This window comes from Cryptotermes secundus, unplaced genomic scaffold (assembly GCF_002891405.2).
Source record: "Cryptotermes secundus unplaced genomic scaffold, Csec_1.0 scaffold15, whole genome shotgun sequence".
Taxonomy (NCBI): domain Eukaryota; kingdom Metazoa; phylum Arthropoda; class Insecta; order Blattodea; family Kalotermitidae; genus Cryptotermes; species Cryptotermes secundus.
The window spans coordinates 432,260-456,743 of NW_019721514.1; the positions used below are offsets into that span (position 1 = coordinate 432,260).

Sequence of the window (24,484 nt, forward strand, 5' to 3'; positions counted from 1 at the left end):
TCTCAAGATCCTCCTTTCAAATATACTTAACAGTCTTTCATCCGATCTTGACAGTGGCCAGGTCTCGGAGGCATAAGATAGCACTGATCTTATAAGTACTTTATACATTATAGTTTTGGTTTTCCTGGGTATTAATTGGGATTTCGGGTGTTTCCTAAGGCCATGGAGACATTTATTTGCTGCAAGTACACGCTTTTTTATTTCATCACTGATATCGTTTTTACAGTTAACTTCTGATCCAAGGTAAGTGAAACTACATGCAATCTCAAATTTACATGAGCCAATTTCAATATATGTAGGTCCATTAGCACAGTCTTTCTTGGTTACCGGCATGTACTTTGTTTTATTTTGGTTAATTTGTAGATTAATCTTTTTTGCTGCTCTTTCCAAATTAAGAAAAGCTTCTTTCATAGATTTTTGCATTCTACCAAATATATCAGTATCATCTGCAGATGCAAAATTTGAACTGACTTGTAGCATATAGTTCCCCTTGGAATATAGTGATCGGATTGTACATATATACAGGTATATACAGATGGTTTGTTGCACCTTCTCCTACTTCATAAACATCATCATCATCATCCTTTCAACTGTTAGTGTTAATGATATGTGTTACTGATCTTACAAAACAGTATTCTTCTGTTGCTCAGTATGCCAGTATTTTCCCCCAACACTGACGAAACAGTTATCCTGCTGTAACTCCTGTTCATGTAATGCCTTGAAAGCAATTAGAAGTCCCACCAATTGGTTGCTAGCCAGAAAATGGCAGTCCACCTATGGGGTTGCTACCCCTAAGCGCTGGACAGGCTGTATGTGCCATCATTTCCCTTAGCACTGATGTGACAGTTAAAACTCCTCTCTGCCATGGTCATCAGAGCGTTTTCAGTGAAAGCAGGATATGTGATGGAAAGTCAGATTTGACGACTGTGAAGGAAGGGAACCAAAAAGATGGTATGGGATATTGCTGTGGGGTAATTTCCTTTCAGGCTTCTTATAGTCTTACAGTTGCCCGTGGAACCTAACACTTGGATAGATGGGTAGAAAAATAAATTGCAGTATAATGTCAGAAGAATTTAAGGATTCATGTCATGCAGAAATGTATGAAACAATCAATCGCAATATTCTAAAAGCACTAAATTGATCTCTTCTCATTCTTACAGAAAGCAGGAATCAAGAAAAAGAGGTTGGAACATGAAGAACTGGGGGTGGACCTTTATGACATCCAACAAAATGTGATGAAACAACAGGTTCTCATTGGCAAGTACCATGAGACAATTGCGAACATCGCCAAAATTAGGCAGGAAAAGGAGGCTGAAGTAGAGACATGCAGGAGCATGTACAAGTCTGAGCAGCTGAAACTCAACAATGCTCAAAAGAAAGGTTATATATTTCTTAATTAATTCTGAAATGAGACCACTTACTTTCTCTTGTGTAACACACAAAACTAATGCTTATGTCTAACATCCAGGGCTGGTGCAGCAAGCTTAACGAAGGGAATGTTTGGGTTGGCACAGTTTTAGAGTCAGCATATTTTACAAAGCCTTTTCTCCTTCTGTCCTTCATGTTAAATACAAATTAATTTATCATGTTCTTTTATTTACATTTTGACCATTAACTGGCAGTAATTGGAACATATTGTGCAACATTTAACACCATGCTGTTTTTTTTTTTTTTGAGGGGCCCTGCTAACGTATAACCAAGTAATTGACTCTGCGATAGAAGTACCCCATAGCATTGATGCTGCTAATACCATAGTCTCTAGGGATTAAGTGAGAAGTTTAGTCATTAGGAGATACAAACAGATGCATGAATGCATGAGACAGAAAAGGTTAGGAACCACTGAGATGCATGAAAATTTTTTAAATTTGCATGTTTTGAGGTGAAGTGTAAAGTGCGTTTTCTGTGTTCAACTAGAGGAGGAGTTGCGGGCAGAGATGGAGAATCTCATGCGTTTGGAACAGCAGTTTGCAGACTGGGAGAAAGAAATGAAGTCTGAGATATCTGTGTCAGAGAGAATTTCTGAGAAGACTAAGGCTGAAGAAAGACAGCTCACCAAGGAGATGCAGAAACAGGTGAGTCTGAAAATATTACCCATGACATAGGTTGTGTATGTGTTTCTCAGTCAGTATTCAAGTCAAGGATTTGTGGTCAGTCTTCATGTTTTACATGGCAATAACATATATTCATTTTACTTATTGTTCATCAAGGCTGTCAGTAGCTCATGTTATACTGCCTTGAATTGTAGGAAAACTAGGTAGTAATGAATTAGAAAGGAAAGGGGTATGGCCTAATTTGAGGCATTATCACAGAATTTTCATGGAGGGACTGAGGAAAACCACAAAAAACTGTTAGTATATCTGGCCTTTAGACCAACATTTCAGTCTGACATGTCCCAAATATGACTCAAGAGTTTTAAGCTCTTGTCAGCAATATTTGGCATTACAGGGATAGTGCATCCTTGACCAAACAATGAGTGCATAAAGGTACACCCCAGGTTTAAGTATATTGTGACTCATTGCTAGGCAACGGTTAGCTAAACACGTTCCCAAGTGTTACACTTTCCACAAGAAGAGAAGTCCATTGCTGGACAATGGATTTGGTTACCACAGTATTAAAGGTGTATCTGGCACAACGTAGACATGAAGAGGAGTACTGGAACCCTTGAAGGCAGTGATATCTGTCTGGTGCTCCCAAAGTTAAGAAAAGAGGAATTTGCCAGACAGATGAATGAGTCAGTTGCAGACAAGTAATTAGAGAACTAATGAGCTGCAAGAATGAATTAATTAACTAGCCACGGTGGAAGCAAAGCTGCTTGTAGTACAGGAGGAAATTGAACGAGCCTTAGGCAGTCACTGATTGTGAGCTATTATAGATTATTGTAATTGAGTATAACTCTGATAGAGATATCCAATAAATCCAATCATCAACTGTAGCAGGATACCACTGTCTGCCTGACTGTGCCCACTGTTCTGCAGCAGTCTGCACTAGGACAGGATACCTCTGACTCTGACTGTACTCACTGTTCCCTCAGCAATGTACACCGGGTCAACCAAGAAGCGTACTCTGTTGATATAAATACAGTCTGCAGGTACAACACTCATCATATTAATCACTGACCATGGAGAGAGATTCAGTCTCCGAAATGCTGGATATGCAATCCATATGAACCCAGTTTAATGCTGGGAAGACTTAATTTCATTCTTCTGAGGATCTTTGTCACTTCTATAGTTTATTGTACCTCAATCATTTTGTATGGAGGGCTGTTTTTGAGGAAGTTGATGAAGTTCAATTTAAGTTTTATATAAAATAAGGATTATATTAAATAAACATGAAGTAAAATTGATTTTGCCAGTAGCTGTAAACATGTACCTCAGGTACTAGATTTCATTGAAATTTGTTAGGTGGTGTCAGAGGTATGACAGGTAGGACACAACCTCCCTTTATGCATTCATTTCAGCCACTTTAAATAAAGAATACATCTTTATCATCTGTGGGGGAGAAGGCCCCGACCTTACTGAACAGTCTGCAGGAATTGGACTTAATTTTATCTCCTTACCACACACTGTTACAGGATGTCTTCATTCTGAAATTGATGACGGAGATAGCAAATCTGGAGGCAAGACTTGCCATCCTTGAAGGACAATTGAAACTGAAGGAATCTGAGAGGAATAAAGTTAGTCAGTCTATAGCTGATGCAAATGCAGACCTGGAGGCACTAAGCAGAGAACAACAGCAGCTTCTGCAGTCTTGGAACAGTGTGTTCATTAGCATACAGCAACGTGACAGGGTGTACATGAATGTTATGCAGGATTACAGGTAACTGAGTAACTTGTTTACACTAATTCATTGCAACTGTGTCATTATCAGGGCCATAATATCATTTCACACCCACTCACCCACACACAAGGTAACCCATATACCAGCTAAAAATATCTAACTAACAACATGGAACTGAGTCCTTCTTGAGAAGCTAATAGTTACTGAACTGCTGAGGAAGTTCTCAGCATTTTAGAGAACCTGAACATTCTTTACCACATTGTGGCTGCAAAGCTAAAGGAGCACCTCTTGTTGGCTGTCTGCAACTCCTTATTCAGTATATTATAGTTGCCCTCAGTATCCTGAGCCGGGATAGTGTAGTCAGTATAGCGACTGGCTATGGGCTGGATGACCAAGGGGTCAGAGTTCAAGTCCCAGTGGGGGCAAGAATGTTCACTTCTCCATGTTGTCCGGACTGGCTCTGGGGCCCACCCAGCCTGCTATCCAATGGGTATGGGGGGAGGCTCTTTCCCCAGGGGTAAAGTGGCCGGGGCATGAAGTTGACCACACACTTCCAACTAGTGCCGAAGTCAAGAAAACATGGGTCTATACATCCTCCCCCCATATGTCTTCATGGCATAGTGCTTAATTAGTTAACACAGGGACAACTTTACCTTTTACCTTTTACCTTTTACCCTCCATATCTGGAGGCTATCTTCTCCATTTGCAATCTGAGANTGGGGCATGAAGTTGACCACACACTTTCAACTAGTGCCAAAGTCAAGAAAACATGGTTCTATACATCCACGCCCCCATATGTCTTCATGGCATAGTGCTTAATTAGTTAACACAGTTACCCTCCATATCTGGAGGCTATCTTCTCCATTTGCAATCTGAGAAGGCATAATGCCATAATGCCAATTGAACATGGAACTAAAGCTTATACCCATTCACTAAACCCTCACTCACTCACTCACTCACTCACTCACCCACCCACTCACCCACCCACCCACTCACTCACTCACTCACTCACTCACCCACCCACCCAAAATATTTAGGTGTTGTGACTATAGATAGGGTATTGATTGGTGAATGGATTTATTGACCACTTGTATACAGCACTTAGAACTACAGTTTACAGGTCACTGACATGTACTTTCCAGGTTTCATTTTCATTGGTAAGATATTACATGATATATAATTATTAATCTAGGGCCTCCTCTTGAGTGAGTCACCCTGTACAATGTATATTAGCCACCTTACAAAGATCTCAAGTCCATTACAGTTCTTCTTTTATAATGTTCCATCTTTGTTTCTATCTCATAGAAAAGTTCAGGAAGAATTCCAAACACTGAACAATGAAATTGAAGGTTTAAAGAGAGCCTCAGCAGATGAAATGTTACAAAATGAAAGGCTGACAATAATTCTAAAGAAGAATCAGTCAGAGGAAGCAAATCTGGAGCGTCTCATTGCTCTGGGGAAGAAGAAGAAGGAAAATCTAGAGATTCAGTTATCAGCTGTTCACAAGGTGCTGGAGCAGACAGATAAGGAGATGCAAGTTGTTATGTTGGTGAGTGTTCATACAGTAGAATACAAACTAATAACTTATTGCTGCTTAGCACACTTTCCTTTATTCTGTAAGCAGAACAGAAATACCTTTCCTTCTCCTGGGCTATGGTTGTTTTCCTTCACAATATCATAGTGTACAACAGGGTGAAACATTGAAGAAAGAATAACACTCAAATTAAGACATTTTGGTAATAATGGAACTTCAAATTATATGCAGCTTTTATTAAAGTAATTTTTGTACACTGCAAAGCAGTTATCCCTTTTAATATATATCATGCCATGAAGTTATGTAAGATTGAGCAGAGATGAACTCTATGCATCCATAATCTCCATCCAGGTCCGAGGCTTCTTGCAAAGTTTCGTAACAAGGTTATTTTTTATGATGAGGAGTTGTTAGCCCCATGCGCAACCCCAAAGCTGGAGGACCATCTCTTGTTGGTTGTCTGAGACTGCTTATTCAGTATATTTGCAGAACTTATTCAAGCAGGAGGGGAAATATTGCGTTCCAAGATCCATAAGTAAGTTAATTCTATTTGGAATAAGGACGACCTACCTGATCAGTGGAAGGAGCCTGTTATTGTACCAGTTCACAAGAAGGGTGATAGAACTGACTGTAGTAATTATCATGGGATATCATTGCTATCAACATCATACAAAATTTTATCCAGCATTCTTCTTTCAAGGTTAAGTCCATACATAGATGAAATTATTGGGGATCACCAGTATGGGTTTCGACGTAACAGATCAACTACTGATCAGATCTTTTGCATTTGTCACATACTGGAGAAAAAATGGGAATACAGTGAGACAGTACACAACTATTCATAGACTTCAAGGAAGCCTATTATTCAGTTATGAGGGAAGTATTGTACAATATTCTGATAGAGTTTGGGATACCCATGAAACTAGTCAGGCAGATTAAAATGTGTTTAAATGAAACGCATGGTAAAGTCCATATAGGTAAACATTTGTCTGATAATTTTCCTATCCAGAATGGTCTAAAACAAGGAGATGCTTTATTGCCACTGCTTTTCAACTTTGCTTTAGAATATGCCATTAGGAAGGTCTTAGATCTTAGAGAGATAGAATGGGATGCTATGGATTGGATAGGGGCAAGTTGAGGGCTCTTGTGAACACAATAGTGAACCTTCGGGTTCCGTAAAATTCTGGGAAGTTGTTGAGTAGCTGCACAATTTGCTCAGCTGAGTGAGTGAGTGAATGCATCCATAATCTCAGCACAAGGTAGGCAGCCTTTGTCCTCAGGTGCCGTCTGGACACCATATTAACAAAGTCAGTACTGATGTTCCTTCTGTGAATGGAACCTCCAGTTCTGCAGCTGCTTTACTGACTGACCTGCCTCACCCCATGACTTAAATGCAGAATTATGTCTTCATACTCACTGATGGTACTGAGCTGTCCTTCTCTAGAAATCTAAGGCTCATTTGAATACTGTTTTAAAATTCAGTTCCTATCTCACAGGAAACACAGTGCATCTCCATTATAAAGATCAATCAGTTAATGCTATTTATGAAAATAATCACTGATTATTGTGGGAATCTTAAGGAACACACTAATACATTGTGTGAAGAAAATAATTTTTGGATGTTAAAGTAAATTTTATATGTGCTTTAAAGAGTTTTAAACAATTATTAAGCAGTGGCTTCATACAAATATTTGTCATTCCAGATTAACTTTAGTCACTTTTCCTCAGTTATATTTAAACATCTGAGGCATGGAGTTCATCTAAACAATATTTAAAAATTTAGTTTACACCTCAGAAAGATGTAGGGAAATAATCGGTGTTTATTGTGAGAATCGCAAGAAACACATGAATGTACTGCATGGGCAAAGTGCAGAATTGTTCATTGCTAAACCAGGTAGTACACATGCTTCAGATGGGTAAAGAGTACCTGTGGCAGGTCAGTTGACCTTTCATGACGACTGTGTTGCAGGATTATCACAAGAACTCACATGAGGAGAAGTTGCTCCAGAAGAGGGTGGAGAGGCTGTCCAAGGAGAAGCTAGCGCTGGAGGACTCTATCCTGGAGAAGCTGCAGAATCAGATAACACAGGATAAAGCAGCCAAATGCTTGAATAAGGTGCTTCAGGGCCTCCGAAACAAGACTAGGGATCAGGTATTGAACAGATAACTTAATTCAATGACTATCATATACAAAATCTGAAGTACAGCTCATAATGTGGCATGACATCTATAAACTGGAAACTCATAGAGGTGTCCATTGCTAGGTAACGCCTTGTTAAAACGCATAGCTATGGCAACAAATATACACACTACAGTTGGGGAACTGCTGGAGGCAGTGTTCTCTAGCACATCAGATTCAGCAGCGTGTGTAGTGTCCATAGTGAATAAGTGCCCATACCTGGACACTGCGCAAGTGCGGGTATACTTGTGCTCAATTACGGCACAACAAATATAGTGCCTACTTACTAAGACCAACCCCTCATCTTTTTGAAGAGAAGGCCCTGCTTCAAAGCATGTAAATGATCTTGAAGCAAATAAAATTTGATCATGGGTCCAAACAGGGCCTGAAACCATGGATGACTGTGCTGGTGCAGGCCAGCAGCAATTTACACTCCCCACAAACTGAACTACCAGCAGGGCAAACTTACTTTCGTTTATATATAATCCAAAATTCACCACAGTCTCATATGAGTATACTGTGTCCTTCTCCAAGGTCAAAGAGTAAGCCAGCGAAGCAAGAAGCAAGAACCTGCTACTATTTTTGTGCTGGTTTGTTGCTTGGTTTACCCGTTAACCCGAAAAATGGAGGCAGTACATTCCTCTAAAACACTGGTGAACTTGTACCAGAAAACATGGCTCTTTATAGTCACTGCTGTGAAACCCCAGATCCAACATGGTATATGAACATAGCATCATATTTAAAAAAAAAAAGAAGATATTGTTACAACTTTAAACAGAATTCCTATGGTGTTACAGGAAATCACGATGGTGAATACGGAGAACCAACTCACACAGGCAAGACTGGATGTTGAACATCAGAAAGGAATGAACGAGCAGACAAGTATTCTGTTGGAGGAGCTGAAGAAGCAGGTAGAATCAAAGGAAAATGATCTCCAGAGCATGGAGAGTGACTTGCGCCATAGCATGCTTGAAGCACACAAGAAGCAGGGAGCTCTGGACAGCTTGCAGAAAAAACTGGAGGAACTGACTTCAAAGTCAGGAGTAAGTGCTGGCCAAAGAAAAAGGGCTTATTCTATGGAGGGTTTTAAGCATATTCATTTAATCCTTCAGCATTTCACGTGGTACATCAAATATTTAAACATTCTACTTGCAGTTTCCTGTACACTATACACTCAGCTTCTTTCTGGCGTATAGCCAAAAAATTAAGATCCATCTTGAGAGGCAGTGTGAACTGAGCTATGATGAAGGCTTATTGTTTCTGTAACATTGTCCTTGGACAGAGCAGTGACCAACCAACCAAAGAAAATATAGCTCTTACATAGGGTGTGACATCACAGTGTGACCAGATCTTTGTGACATAACCTAAAATATTGTAGAGTGAGAAGTGTAATTTTTTCAAGTATCATTTGGTTGTTGGACCATGCCATCACTCAGGTGGTTAAATGCTGGCTTGTTATTGCAGAGACTTGGGTTCAGTCCCAAGTGGTTTCATATGGAACTTGAGGTGGACAGAGTGACATGGGAGCAGGATCTTCTCCAAGTTTCTTCAGTTTTCCCCTGCTGATCATCATTCAACTATTGCTCCATGTCCATCTGTTACCATTTTCTGAGGTGTACAGTAGCCCTGAACAGATAGCACATTGTCTTATCCTTGATCTTGAAGCTTGGGACTTCATCCCTAACCTGGGTGTTTGCTGGTTACAGAACAAGGAAGTTTGTTTCAACGAGACATGAATCATCATTCCACCACTGTTCCATACTCGTCCATCACTGGCCCCTGGCGGGTATGATGGCTCTCACAAGGCATCGCATTATTGCATGATCAGCCTTTAAGCTGTGGGTTTCATCTCTGGACTAACCATTAGCTGGTTACAGAATAAGAAAGTCTTTTTAACACTTTATTACTATATTTACTTTGAATGTTGCCTTTGTATATTAACCAACCATTTAGACAGAAATTCAAATACAAATACAGATGTTCAGAAGTTTGCTCTCATATTTCATTATCATTATAAGGAGACTGTTTATGCAGGTAGAAGACCTAAGCCCTCAAGAGATGAAGATCAGGGACCTAGAAAGGAACATCACAGAAACAGCAGAAAAATCTGAGGAGCTGCAGCAGTTCTGGTTGCGGCAGCAGGCTCACACAGTGCAACTTGCAAACCAGAGGAATGAGCAACTCCGTAACATAAATCTCATTCGCAAGCGTAAGAAAAGACAATATTACATGTATATTTCTCCATAAAGACAGAGTAAAATTGTGTCAGTCGATGTGATTACTATGTTAATAATCTACCTTCACTTCTCAGCCTCTAAGAATTTGGATTTCCACCTTCTCCTAGTACTATTTTGGTTTTATGTGGGGCTAAGTAACTCACTAGCTAACTCCATGGAGGTGAGTCCTCCCTGAAATGTCACCAGTTGCTTGGCTACTGAACAGTTTCCCAACATTCTGTGGAGCCCAAAGGTTCATTATCGTGTTCACAAGAGTTCATATCTTGAGCCAGATGAATCCAATCCATACCTCCCCATACTGCATCTCTAAGATCCATTTTAATATTACGAGGCATATCCACAAAATAAGTTCTGTTTGCAAATACTGCTGCTGCGGTCACTAGGGTGTACATGCGTGCAGAGTTTATTGCTCCTTTTGGAAGGCACAGGCATCATTTGCAGACAGTCAGACCACGTTTACACATCGTCCTGTGTGTTTACAATGTTCAAGAAAATGAAGAAGCCCGCTTCATGTGAAATGCGGTCTGTAATCCGTTTCTTGAATGCAAGAAGCATGAAACCGGCTGACATTCATCATCAACTTTCTGAGGTGTATGGAGAACATTCCATGAGTTATTCAATGGTAAGGAGATGGGTGAGACACTTTAATGAAGGATGTGAAAATGTGCATGATGATCCACAGAGCGGCCGACTTTGTGTGGTTAATGAAAATTTGGTGTGTGGAGTGGAAGAGAAGATTCAAAAGAACAGACAGTTCACCATTTCATCACTTTCCCTGCATATTCCACAAATTTCATGGTCACTTCTTCACAATATTGTGTCTGATGAACTTCGTTTTTGGAAATTGTGTTCACGTTGGGTGCCGAAGATGCTTACAGATGAACACAAAATGAAACAGCAGGCCAGTGTGTTGACCTTTCTGACACAATACAGTGAGTAAAGCAATGATTTCTTGAGCCGCATAGGCACAGGGGACAAGATATGGGTATTGCACATAACCCCTGAATCAAAGCAGCAGCCCATGGAATGGAAGCACAGATCACCAATAAAGACAAAATTCAAACAGACCATTTCAACTGACAAGGTCATGTGCACAGTGTTTTAGGACAGAAAACCCATACTGCTTGTGGAATTCTTGCCTCAAGGCTCAACAATCAACACAGGTGTCTATTGCGACACAATTAAGAAACTGCATTGTGCAATCCGGAACAAGCAAAGTGGCATGCATAGTTGGCGTGCTGTGGTGCTTTTTAACAATGCTCGCCCATACACTGCCACCACAACTCAAGATCTCATTGCGACATTTGGCTGGGAACAATTCAATTTGCCCAATATAGACCTTGCCGCACTTGCAGGGGATTCTGTATACACCTGGTGTCCATAGTCCCAGGCTGTCTTTGACCGGCTGGAGGAAACTAGCTAATTTCTTTGGAGTCAGGCCCACTGCCCAAGGCCCAAGGTCTATATTGGGCAGACAGGCCATTCTGTGGACATGAGGTTGACGGAGCGTCAGCGGCACATCGTCTTGAACATCCGGACAAGTCAGCTGTGGCTGAACACGGCATCGATTTGGGACATCGCATTCAGCTTCAGAATACCTCCATCCTCGCCACCAAGACCTGATATATGGATCGCATCATCAGGGAGGCCATTGAGATTGAACTCCATCCCGACAATATGAACCGAGAGGTGGAGTTTTGTCTCAGCAAGTCATGGAAGCCTCTCATCTGTTCCCTCAAGAAACCTCAGAAACATGATGCGTGATCCACAAGGACATGCAGGTCCATGCCCGACTCGCTTCGCAAACCTCGAGCTTCAGGGTTTGCCCTTCATTTGATCTTGCCTTCTCTTTCTCCCCGACACATACTCTATACCTGCTCTGGCCTGCTACCTGCTGGCCCACATCCCTAGACCCTTCCCCTCCCCCTTCTCTGTCGATTCCCCGTGCAGCCCCCTCCCTTCTCTTTCTGCTCTTATATAGCTGGTTTTACTCGACTGGACTCAGTCTGTTGCACGTGGTCACGCTGGTTCAATCATGGATTTCTTCTTGTCTTCTACCCTGAAAATGGAGGCATTATGTTCCTCTGAAACGTCGGTTAACACAATATGTACATGGCGCCACATCCTAGAAGACTGCTTTCTCCATTTTAATATTTTTCACCCACCTATGCTTTGGTCTTCCCAGTGGTCTCTTTCCTTCTGTCTTTCCCACCAGTATCCTATATGCATTTGTCTCCCCATTCGTGCAACATGTCCTGCCCATCTCAACTTCCTTGACTTGATCATTCTAATTATACTTTGAGAAGAGTGCACGTTATGAAGCTCCTCATTATGCAGTTTTCTCCAACCTCCTGTCACTTCATCTCTCTTTGGTCAAAATACTGCCCTCAACGCCCTCTTCTCAAACATCCTCAGCCTATCTTTCTCCCTTAATGTCAGAGACCAAGTTTCACACCCACAGAGAACCACAGGTAAATTTGTAGTTTTGTATATTCTAATTTTTATGTTTTTGGACAGGAGACGAGAAGACAAAAGTTTCTGGACTTCATGGTAGCAACTATTACCTGAGTTCAGTCTCCTCTTAATTTCCTCCTGAATCAGGTTTCAATTTTTTATCGTTGTTCCCAAATATCTGAACTGTGCCGCATTTTCAAAACATTTGTTTCCTTTCTTTATGTCATGATTTATCCCTGCATTTTGGTGACAAGACAGTTAGTTTTCTCTGTGTTTACTTCTAGACCAACCTCCTTACTTGCGTCAATTAAAGTTTTGTGTGTTTTTCTTTATGGTATCTACATTATCACCCAGTAGATTCACTTCTTAAATAAGTAAATTTGGCCACCTGTTTAATTAACCACAACCTATGGTCTTAACAAAGAAAATTTACCTACCTCAGATTTTAATTGTTTGTTCTTTCTGTGCAGAGGTGTTAATTCTGGATCAGAAGAACTTGAAAATTGAGCATGAGATTGAGAGCCACAACAAAGAGGAGAAGGCAATTAGCCGTTCAATTGCCTCACTCTGTAATAAACTGTTATCACTGAACTTGAAACTCTGTGAGAAGAAGGATTATAAGGGAACCTTGGACAAAGAGAATCTGTCTATGCAGAACCATTACATGAACATTCTCAAGGTGTGTCTCTTGTTTATAGTAATTCAAAATTCAGTGCTGCTCCCTGATCCTATGACAGGTTTACTACAGCACAATTGAAACCTACGTGGTAGGTAAAGAATACTTACTCATGGAGCTGAGCCCTTCTGGAGGAGCCACCAATTCTGCAGCTACTCAAGAAATTCCCAGCATTTTATGGAACCCAAAGGTTCATTACCATGTTCACAAGAGCCCTCCACTGGTCCCTATCCTGAGCCAGATCTATCCAATCCATACCATCCCATCCTATCTCTCTAAGATCCATTCTAATATTCTTCACCCACCTATGCCTTGGTCTTCCCTGTGGTCTCTTTCCTTCTGGCTTTCCCAATATCTTATACGCATTCCACGTCTCCCCCATTCGTGCTACATGACCTTCCCACCTCATCCTCCTTGACTTGATCCTTCTAATTATACTTGGAGAAGAGTACAAGTTATGGAGCTCCTCATAATGCAGTTTTCTCCAACCTCGTGTCACTTCATCTCTCTTCGGTCCAAATATTCTCCTCAATACCCTGTTCTCAAACACCCTCATTCTCTGGAATGTCATGTCTTGTGATCCAGTAGAGTTCACTGATATTTTAAAGTATACTGCCTTCGTATTCATAGTCAAAGAGTGAATGGCTTGCTTGGCTTACTCTTACATAAATGCAATCTATTTCTATGAAATATTGGACTACCCAACATTATATCCAAAAAGATAAATTTGTCACCTGAGCACTGGAATTTTTTAGGGAACTCGATTTGAAGTTTGGGAGTCAACTGCAGTGTGACTTAGAAAAAATCACATTCTGAAATCTCACACTTAAAAGTAAGGCAAACCCATGTATGTATGTATAGATAATAAAAGTTGATGTAGAGAATCAAAGCAGATTATCTCATTTTCACCCAAAAGTGGAGACATATCACTCCAGTACTCGAGTGATGAATTCTCCTTGTAGTCACTGCTGCGAGAACCTCAGATCCAACATAGATGATAGGTGATTACAACAAATTTTATAAATTTAATTTTAACCTGGTTTCATAGAAGTATTCATTCTCCTCTGGGTAATGCTCCTTTCCTTGTCGGTATCACAATATACATTATATTAAAACTTGAAAGGAGGAATAGCATTTAGATTAAGAAATCGAAGTTTACTCGTCTAATTTGCTATAACTTCTGTGACTGCCATACATATTGGCAAGAGTACAAATATCCTTGAGTGTTCTGTATTTGATCTGCAGTAGGGAACAGGAATTTACATTTTTATGCACTCCCTAATGTGAATTAACACAGTATTTCCTTGAAAATCAAGGACAGTGAGCACTGCTCAGGTCACTTTCATGTACTTGGTCCCCTTGTACATTATATAAAGAAGTAATGTAACGGTGAGATGAAAACTATGAAATGATGCAATTTTGCATTATCAGTGCAATGAATTATCAGGTGTTAACATATTGCCTGAACATGAGTTATATAGTTGGTCACAGATAAGCAATCAGTGTTTCAGTGTACCATGTCTGTTCTGTGAGTATATATATATACAGGGTGATTCATATAGAACTGGCCCGACGAAATGAGCTGTAATATAAAATATACCATACAGATATTAAAGTAATTTACACATATCTTGGATTGTGTGCCGTGATCAGAGCAGGTGTTGAAAGTGTCCGCCGTTTTCAAGTAGGCATTAGAAACACTTGCTGTTCAACAGTGAACTCCATGACTGTTGCTTGCACACTGCAGACATGTTTCGGGATTGTCCTTGACCTTGCAACATAAGGGCTGCCACTTGCTGGATCATGAGCACACCATTCGACTCAGCACGGCCCACAGATTATTATGTCGTAATTGTGAGCGGTTATATGCATCACCTGTAGAATTATTAGCAAATTCATCAGGCCTGTTCTATATGATTCATCCTGTATTATACTGATGTGGAAGTGTGTGATATGTGAAGTGTAATATAAAGGAGGCAGCTTACAATTGACAATTTGTGTTTGCAATTCATGAGCTAGAGCATTAAATGTCAGTCTTAAGACAGCATTGAATAACATGTTGGAACAGAAAGATATGTGAGAGAAAGCAGGGAAGTTAATCATATGAAAGCATATATAATGAATGATGAATTGCCTGTTGAATTCTCAGAGAGTATATTTTAACTAGATGGTTTCTATCTTAATTAATCGGTCCAGATGGATAATTTAAATAATTGATTCTCATGGTTTGGAATGTAAAACTGAGCTTCAAGTATTTGTATCGTGTTTCATGTACTTTCTTGTGGCACTCTTCTGTTATAGGATGCGGAGTTAGAAGCTGTATTGCTGCAATCAGAGATTCGAGATCTGGAGCAAGAAAAGGTTCAACTAGGGGAGTCACTATTAGAAAAGCAACGAGAATTGTTGGCTTGGGAGAAGAAGTTGCAGATGGCACAAGAAACCAAGCAGATAACACAGCATGAGAGGAGGAAAGAGGGTGATGTTGGGGCCATGAAAGCTGAAATCCATCGCATGGAGGTGCCTATTCAGCATGCTGCATATTGCTCCCCAAACTACTAATTTATCCCCTCCAGGCCTCTGTAACTCTACATAATAGAGAAAGTCCTTCAGTACCAAATTATTCTTCTGAGTCAGCTGTACTAGTATATGTTAATGATTTGTAACACTGTAAAATTTTGTTGGATAGAAGACTTATTTCATGGATTTGGTCTTGGTTATATACTAACTCTACTTCACTTGGATAGGCTATGTAATATTATGTAACATGGACAGAACAACCCGACAAGCTGGTTTAAGCAGTAAAGCTTCTGACTTGTATTTGGGAGGTGAAGGGTTTGAATTTAGGATGGAATACCAGCTATCCTCACCAAGATTTTTAGTGGCCATTTCCAGGCTCTTCAGGCAAAAACCACAGTAGCACTTTAAATTAGCCATGACTGTATCCTTCCGTCTCCTTTCCAATTCGTCATTTGCCAGTCATCAGGACAGCGGATTCTTACAGTGGTGACTCTGTAGAGTGCTGTCTTCTGGGCTGTGACACTGTGTGGTGTGGTATAGGTTCACTGATATTTCAGTCTTTAGGGTAAAGACTAAGACAAGCAAGAAACCAGCAAGAAGCAGGCAGTAGTAGAGGTTACATATTTGGCTTACATTTAAACTCTGAAGATGGATGCAGTACATCCCCTCCTTCAAAGACATTGCTGATCTTCTACCAGACTGTACAGCATCAGATTCCAGAAGGCAGTACTCTTCAAACACTTTGATTTTCATTTTTCAGGTTAGGTATTCCCAGCTGCGCAAAGCTCAAGAAAAGCTGATTGGAGATCTTGAAAACTGCGTTTCAAAGCGTGACACAATTGTTGACCAGGCAGAAACTCGGAAATCCCATAAGGGCAGTCACAACACTCAACATAGCTTTCAGAAGAAACTGGAGGATATCCGAAACAGGGTCAAACAAGTGAATAGTGTAGGTAACTTCCTGGCTACATTCATGATTTCTGATTAATACTGGCTGTGATGTACTTACTTACACCTTAGCGTTGCCATCCTCTAGGAAGCTTGGTATATGCTCAGACTTCTGTTATTTACCTCTTGCCTCCACCTCTTCACTTTCAGTTCTTGTATACCATTCATTCACTAGATCCTTCAGCTGTCTCAATCTGGCCCTTTCCTACGCTTATCCTACCTTCTGACTTAGTTTCAGTAATATTCTTAGCCACCTTTGTTTGGTCCATTCTAATATACAATACCCAACCACTCCAACCTTCTCTTTTTTAATATTTACTACAAGATCAGGTGTTTATATAATGTTGATTGTGGGCTGTACAAGTGTTCCAGGATAGGTCAATATTCTGGCAGGTCAAAGTATTAGTCATTCAGAGCAAAAAAGTGTAATGTATGTGTGTCCTATGAGATGCAGCTATTTCACTGTACACATGAGCAACACACCATGTCCTCACATGAGCTGCAAAGTGCATTGATCTTGATGGTGGAATTTTTGAAAATATATTGTACTGGGAAAACTGTACAAACTTTGTCACTTGAACAATAAATAGAAACAGTATGTAATATCTCTTTCTTATCAATTTTGAAACTGTCCAATGAAATAGCTCTATCTCGGAGACCATTCGGAATAGGACACATACACTTTTTTGCTTAGAATGACCAATATTACGACCTCCCAGAATACTGACCCTAGCTCCTAGGACAACCTGTATAGCTGAAACATAATTTTTATTCATAGCCTTGTTATTTTTGTTTTCTGTGATGCTGTCAATATCTAGACTATATAGATTTGAATGGTAGGATCACTGATGGATTGGAAAGAATATGAAAGGTAGTGACTGTGGCCTAATTGTAGTACTGGCCTGGCATATGCCTGGAGGGACTGAAAAACAAGATAACTGGTGTCCTGGCCAAGATATGAGCCAAGCACTTTGCAGATATGGAGCTGGGATAGTGAGATGCTATGGGTTGGACAGGCCAGATTCAATTCCCAGCATGGCAATATTTTTCTCTTCTGAACAGCGTCCAGACCAGTTCTGGGGCCCACCCAGCCTCTTATCCAATAGGTACTGGGGGCAATGTCCCCATGGTTAAAGCAGTAAGGGCACGAAGATGACCAATCACCTGCATCTAGTGGCGAGGTCAAGAATGGCAGAGCTATACTTCCACTCCCCCTACATCTTCATGGTGTAGTGCTTAATTAAGCACAGGAACTTCACCTTTCTTCTTCCCAGATATATACAGCATCACCACTACACCAACCTGTATGATTGTGTTGTATTGGGTTAATTTTCCAGATATGTAGCATAGGGGCACTCCATAAGGGTAAACTTCATACTTGTCCTCATTATATAGAAGGTATTTTTAGAATGACTGTATGATGAGGTTGGTCACATTTAGCACATGTTGAAGAAATGTAAAATGCATATAACATTTTAGTCAGAAAACCATAAGGGAAGATATTACTTTGGAAACCTATGTATAGATGAGAGGATTATACTAAAATGGAAGTTTCAGAAATAGGGTGTGGAGTAGACTCAGCCATTTTAGAATATGGTCTTCTAGGGTATGATAGTCTGGTAGGTGGTTACAAAAATTTTGGAGGACTGTACTTCCCTCATTTCCTACCCTGAACATGGAGGCAGTAGGCCACCTACCAGTCTACACAGTCTCACAACCCAGAAGATCACAATCCAAAACTGTGAAAACCTCATCTCATATCTCGCATGGTTTGAACTGTTTTAGAATAGGCTCCAATAGTGAGCCTCTGTTTAACAATGTAATGAAGATTCAGGTTCCATGCAACTACAGAACTTCTTGATCAGTTTAACTACTACAGAATTTTCAAACCACATAAGACAGTGTTGGATTTTGAAGTTCTCAGAGCAGTGACTACGACGATTGTCTTCTGGGATATCCAACAAATGTTCACCAGTGTTTCAGAGGAACACAATGGCTGCTCATTTGCACGACTTACTCAATGACCTTGAAGAAGGCAGTATGTTTCTCCAAATCTGTAAACTTCTACTGGAATACATAGCATTACATCCCAGAGGGCAATACTCTTCATATGCAAGACAGATAACTAATGCATCTGGCTGGTTGCAGGAAATAAAGTCAGTCGAACACCAGATCCAAGATGTACAGCAGCAACATGACCAGTTGATTGAGCAGATACAGGACAAGAAGAATCAGATGCAGCAACTGCAGGATGTTATCAAAGAATTAGACGTAAAGCTTGAAGAAGGGAAACTGCAACACCAAAAGGTACATCATTCCTTTACAGTTATAATCTGTATTCTAAAGAATCATCATCTAGCATCATTTCCACTTTATGTGAATTCATGGTGGGGAAATAGTCTCCAGTCTCTTCTCTCTTGCCACAAACTTTCGATTTTTATTTCTCGCCAGCTCTTCCGCTCTTCTTGATTTAAGGTTTATTTGGGGAGCAGTAGATCTGAACACTAAAATGAGAATCATTAATGTGTGAAAATTTAACACTCAGCGATTCATGACTAGGGATCAATTAAATTGAACATTAAATAAGAGAAAGCCTGTCTCCAGAGTTAGGGAGTAGCTACGAGGGTACTCGTAGCAATCTATGGTAGAATGTTAGTTAACTTCTGTATTTCAGCAACCCGTTGCAATTGTTCAAATTAGCGTCCATTGTTTATTATCTTCCATCAAAATTGCAACACTTTTATATTCTACACTTCAACACTACATGTTTCGGCCTCAAACGGCCATCTTCAAGTGTTTTTATGTTACAGATATTTTACTAAAACTGTTTTAAACTGCTACACTGTTTTAATTTGTGTTAAAATCACATGCTGTATTCTTCTTAAGTAAAACGACATAAAATCCTTTAAAATTTCAGTCGCATATTATTTCACCTCACCCAGGGTGTCGTCATTTTCGTAAATGTATCAAGATGTTTTTCTTGGCAGCATGCCCCTCACGTTCGTGGTCTACTTTTAGTTTTTGACTGCCATATGCTCCTAGATTGTGTGCTTCCTCCACAGCATGTGGTGTTGTCTTTACTAGTGCCCTCCAATTGGTCTATTCGAGTTGACCTTGGAGGGCACTAGTAACTAGTAACCATGCAAGTGAGACTGAGAAGAGATAGTGCTATAGTTGAGTTGGCAGCTGAAAGTGAGGAAATTGATGGGGAATTCTGCATGGGTGGCTCTGACAATGACCTGAGCACAGGAGACTGAAGAATCTCCACTGTTAGAAGCTGTTGCCAGGATGGCTCATTAAGTCACAGGCTGCAAAAGCCTTAGCAAGTGCTGTGGTGATTTGTGAAGTGTGGAGATTAGCAAAAAAAAAGTAAAGGTATCCCTTTAACAGGCTGTGGAGGCTCATGGGGTTGTCAGATGTTGAGGTTCCCACATTTACTAGACAGTCAGCTCATAAATGGTGGTAAGGTTGTCAGCCCTATGCATTGACCACCCTATACCCCCAAGAACACTCCAAGAATATTCCTGGTACTCATTTCTGCTATAGGCTGAGTCAAACCCCAGGGCCATAGTGTGGCTGGAAGGAGTAGGTCAATTGGAAAAAATCCAATGACCTCATCAGGATTTGATCCCGCGACCTTCCTGCTTGCAGCATAATGCCTCAACCAACTACACTACCGCGTGCCCCCCTGGAGATTAGCAAATAGTGCCGTAATCACCTGTAGTTTTGAGTGGTGGGTACAAGTGGTCAGTAAATCTAATTATCTGATCCAACCTCATCTTTAGTCACACCCCTAAAATCGTGACAATGTGATTCTGCCATCAGTCTGTGGTTGTGTGTGTACACATTACATGCAGCATTCCAAACAAGCAATGTTAGCAGTGCCACCTGTTATTGTACCCTCTGTTTAGCACTTAGGTGTAAGGCCAGAAGGTGGTGAACGCCCAGCTTTACAGTGAACCCTTACCATACCTGTCCCATCAAGGTTACCCAATCATTACATTTCAATTTTATATATACAAAGGAATGTGCATATTCACTTGAATATGGTCACAAGTGGCTGAGACATATATAGATGACTACAGCATTGCAGGCTGGCACAGTATACAATAATCACTTACTGTCTATTTCTCAGTTCAGTTTAGGGCTTAAAAAGAATGATCAGACCAAACCACTTTTAATTTTTTCTATCATTAACAAGCTTACTGTCTGTATAAATTAGGTAATGCTGTTCACAGAACTTGGAAGTACTTGTTCGACGACAACGTAAAGCCAGGATGTACAACGATGTGAAATGTGGACGTCACCGCCTGCTCTTCCGCAGTGAGAGTCCTTTGGATACGGAGATGCTGCGCCAGAAGGCAATAAATGGTGATCTCATCTCTGTGCTGGAATCCCTGCTTATGGACTTCCCTACACTCAAATTCCCTCTTACCAAGATTCTGAACACCCTTCAACTAAAACCAGCTTGATTCATGCATTTTCCTACACAATAAATCCTCACTTCAGCCATCTGACAACATAGTAATTCTTCTTACCTGTAATGATACAAAATATATTTATGAAGACAATAACGTGAACAAGAAGAAAGTATATTTATTATCCGTACACACAAAGAAGAGACCAACTCAGCTGGAGTTGATATCCGCACACCACAGCAACAAACAAAACACCCACACCTCACAACCGGATGCAACATGGTGGAATCAGCAAACTTCATGTGCTTTTAAAGATTTTAAAATTAAAAATAACAATGCTTTCACATACAACATACTATAATGGTAGTGCAACTATTTTAGCAAAAGTAGAAAACTGAAATTAACAGCCGTGGGGATTCGTTGTGCTGATCATGCGACACCCTCTACCCGCAAAAGTTGGCACTAACTTCACCGACAAGCGGCGGTCACTCAGTCGGTATAGTTCGCTTGCAGACTAAAATCACGGAGTTTGATTGTTTATTTGTACACACCTGATGATGGGTGAGTGAGGCCAAAACATGTTATAATAAGATATATGAAAGGTGGTGGTTATATATATGTACAAAGAGCAACAATACCAGTTCAACAGGGTGCTAAAGTACAACAGAATGAAGTATGCGCCGATTTTCTGAAAGTTTCTGACAGTGAGGATTAGTGTCTTCTTGAATGTGACATTGAGTAATCTGGTAAGACTGGTGATGTGCCATAGGCACATGCTATCTTCACTTTTAGGATAGAAGAGGAATTTCTGAAAATGGCTTTCTGACAGCTTTTCCCTGTTCACCATCCCTATTGATTCATATGCCCCTGGTACACTGGTGACTGCCCACACCAACATGGTGCAGACCCAAGAGTGGACTCAACATTAACAGTGAACCACCATGAAAGACTAAAAATCAGTAATAACATATGAAGTTTCTGCATCAAATAACAATTAAATTTCCTGAATATTTCATCATGAACATAATTCCTATTCATGAATAAAATACTGTCCCTGTGAGTTCAGAAACTTTTCTCTTTTCAACTGTACTATTTATGTAGACACTCTGTCACTGCTAATGTTTGGAATAGCCAGAGGCTCTGTTCTGCATACCCAGAATCTAAGCATAATATCCAATGCTGACAAAATATAAAATATAGGTAGGATCTGAGATTCTCACACTGTAGTCTGCTGAAAGTCAACCAGTGTTTCTGAGGAACACGTCACCTCCATCCTCGGAATCAACGCAGGTCTGCTTGCCAAATCCTTCATGCTGGTTTCTTGATTACCTTATTCTTTGACCCTGAAGATGGAGGTGACATGTTCCTCCAAAATGTTGGCTGACTTTCAGTGAACTATATGGCATTACATCTCAGAAGACAGTATAAAATATAGGTTTCAAGCTTGTCTAAATAAACATGTTTCATCAAAGTAATGAGAGACTGTTGTTGGCACATATGCTTATCAATGTAACTTGTTCTGCACGCAACCAATGGTCTGTCAGTGCACTGCAGTACTATAATCTCATATATCATCATTACAATTTCCCTGTATACAGAGAATTTTATGATGGGAAATATCCACTTACCAACTCTAATTAATGTGATGTTGTTAGGTAATATGTGTGCAGCTTGCGTCAGCACTTCATCTATCTTGGTAACTCGTTGGTAATTAATATAAAAACCTCCAGCAGATATGATTCTCACTGCATCTCCTGAAAGCAGCAAGTGTGTTTTGGTTCACAACAGCAAGATCATTTTCAGCAAACCCTGAGATGGATTTGGATGAATAAAACAAATAAATTACTAATACCTAAATATTTAAAAATACAGTTCTAGCACATAGAAAACAAACCAATAGGAAGCTCACCCAGTAATTGCTGTTAGGAGAAATTATTGCTGTTTATTCAGAGGATCATATAAAGGACAAATACACTGTGTGGGGCAAAATGCAGAGTTTCCGAATGTTAAACCATATTGTGGCATGTAGATCCATTACTAGGTAACAACAACGAAATAAGCGACTATACAATAGCTACTGCTAAGTAATGGCTCTGCAAACAACAGCCGTTGCTAGGCAATGGCTGAGTAGCCATCACGTGGGAACCTCAACAGATACAAATGCAACAATGGCACAGCAAAAGAGGAACAGTGTTTTCTATGCAGTCCATGCTGAGATGTTATAATTGAAGTCAGTGGAGTGAGAGTGAGTTAGAGGACTGCTGTGATACAGTCTTTGTGAGCTGTTGCTGTGATAAGCTGGTAGCTAAGATCAGGGACAGTTTGGGAATCTAGAGGATGGGAAATATCTCCCATTGGAAGCCCCTACCAGGCATTGGTAGTGTAGACATGACTAGTGTGTGTGTGCGTGTGTGTATAACAGTAAACTGTAGAATGTAGTCAAGCATTGTGTATAAAAGTGTCCAATAAATCCAGTCACCAATCCAAGTCACTCTATCAAGTGACGAGTGGTGTCAGAAGTGGGATTGGATCGACTAGATTAATTGGACGGGATACAACTGATTCAATCGAACTGAGGAAAGATTGAACAATTATTGGAATGCCTGTTGGCCAGCCAAGAAGAAATGACAGTAATGCTAAAAGATATAAGCTAACCATATAGGCATGGCTGACCTGAAAACCCAGATATGCTGTCTTGCCTCCCACATTAATGTAAATCAAGAAAAGAATGCCTGGCTTGCAGAAATGATGGCCTGGGGGGAAAAGAGATGAAGGCCTGCCAGGAAGCAATGGAGGCCTGTCTATAAAATATGAAGGCCAACCCAGAGAAGATGAAGGCTGGCCTGAAGAAATGGATGCCCTTGTGGATGTCTTCGAAGAAAGGTAGGATAAAATGGACACCATGGATTTTGAGGCCAATGGAGAAAAGTCAGAGGCTGTAGTGGTACATTAGGAAGTCTGTATGAAGAGGCTGCAGTGGAGAATGTCAGAGCACAGAAGGACCAATTGGAGGACCAGTGACCAGCCATGGTATACAAGAACCCACAGAAAAGGCGTACCAGGAGCAATTTTGCAAGAGAAGCCCCTGCAGGCCTGACAGTCAAAAAGATATATAGAAGTGCCCAGAATGCCACAATGGAATAAAGGACCAAGGCACAAGACGGGAACTACCTCTAAGGAAGGAGAAGACAACAGGTAATGGTATCAGAGGATGAAGCAGGAAACAAGCTACATCTGGAAAGTCTGAAGGCACTATATGAGACCCTCAGACAAACACTTGAATTGGAGGTCAAGAAATGAAGAGCTGGGTCTTCAACTGGGCCACAGGAAGTGAGTGACTGGACATTGTGGAGAAGGTGCCCCCTCCGAAACAAAAGAAGAGACATCAAAAGCACAGGGCTGGCAACAGAACAAAGATGATGATGGTATACAGAAAAGGAAGGCAAGGCCAAACACAGACATCACAAGCCTAGCCCTCGGAAAAGAAGAAATGGCAGTATGCCTGTTAGATATTTGGGATGAACAGCCTTAAGGAGGGCTCAATGTGGCATGCAGACCTATTGCTAGGCAACAACCATGAAATAAATAACTCTACAACAGCCATTGCTAAGTAATGGCTCCGCAAAAAATAGGCATTGCTAGGCATGGGCTGAGTAGCGATCAAGTGGGAACCCCAAAAGACATGCACACAACAATGGCACAGCAACACATGAATGCTGTTTTATAAGCAGTCTGTGCCAATATGTT

At 40.6% G+C, this 24,484-nt stretch overlaps 2 protein-coding genes across 3 annotated transcripts in view; one reads left to right on the plus strand and one right to left on the minus strand.

Moving 5' to 3' along the window:
• The window catches only part of LOC111875385 (coiled-coil domain-containing protein 40), a 24,178-nt gene extending 3,362 nt beyond the window's left edge, over nt 1-20,816 (plus strand). For both annotated transcript variants that reach the window (XM_023871600.2, XM_023871601.2), the window contains exons 2-13: nt 1,161-1,380; nt 1,915-2,072; nt 3,572-3,816; nt 5,083-5,326; nt 7,278-7,460; nt 8,285-8,530; nt 9,522-9,696; nt 12,649-12,857; nt 15,156-15,371; nt 16,132-16,320; nt 18,468-18,626; nt 20,558-20,816. In XM_023871600.2, coding sequence (XP_023727368.1) covers nt 1,161-1,380; nt 1,915-2,072; nt 3,572-3,816; nt 5,083-5,326; nt 7,278-7,460; nt 8,285-8,530; nt 9,522-9,696; nt 12,649-12,857; nt 15,156-15,371; nt 16,132-16,320; nt 18,468-18,626; nt 20,558-20,791 — 2,478 coding nt within the window. In that variant the 3' untranslated portion in view covers nt 20,792-20,816. The remainder of the gene's footprint in view (nt 1-1,160; nt 1,381-1,914; nt 2,073-3,571; nt 3,817-5,082; nt 5,327-7,277; nt 7,461-8,284; nt 8,531-9,521; nt 9,697-12,648; nt 12,858-15,155; nt 15,372-16,131; nt 16,321-18,467; nt 18,627-20,557) is intronic.
• LOC111875387 (tyrosine--tRNA ligase, mitochondrial) overlaps nt 20,770-24,484 on the minus strand; it is a 15,409-nt gene continuing 11,694 nt past the window's right edge. Inside the window, exons 8-9 of the mRNA XM_023871606.2 lie at nt 22,366-22,491; nt 20,770-20,857 (exon numbers count right to left, since the gene is read on the minus strand). Of these exons, the coding sequence (XP_023727374.1) occupies nt 20,820-20,857; nt 22,366-22,491 (164 nt within the window). The 3' untranslated portion in view covers nt 20,770-20,819. The remainder of the gene's footprint in view (nt 20,858-22,365; nt 22,492-24,484) is intronic.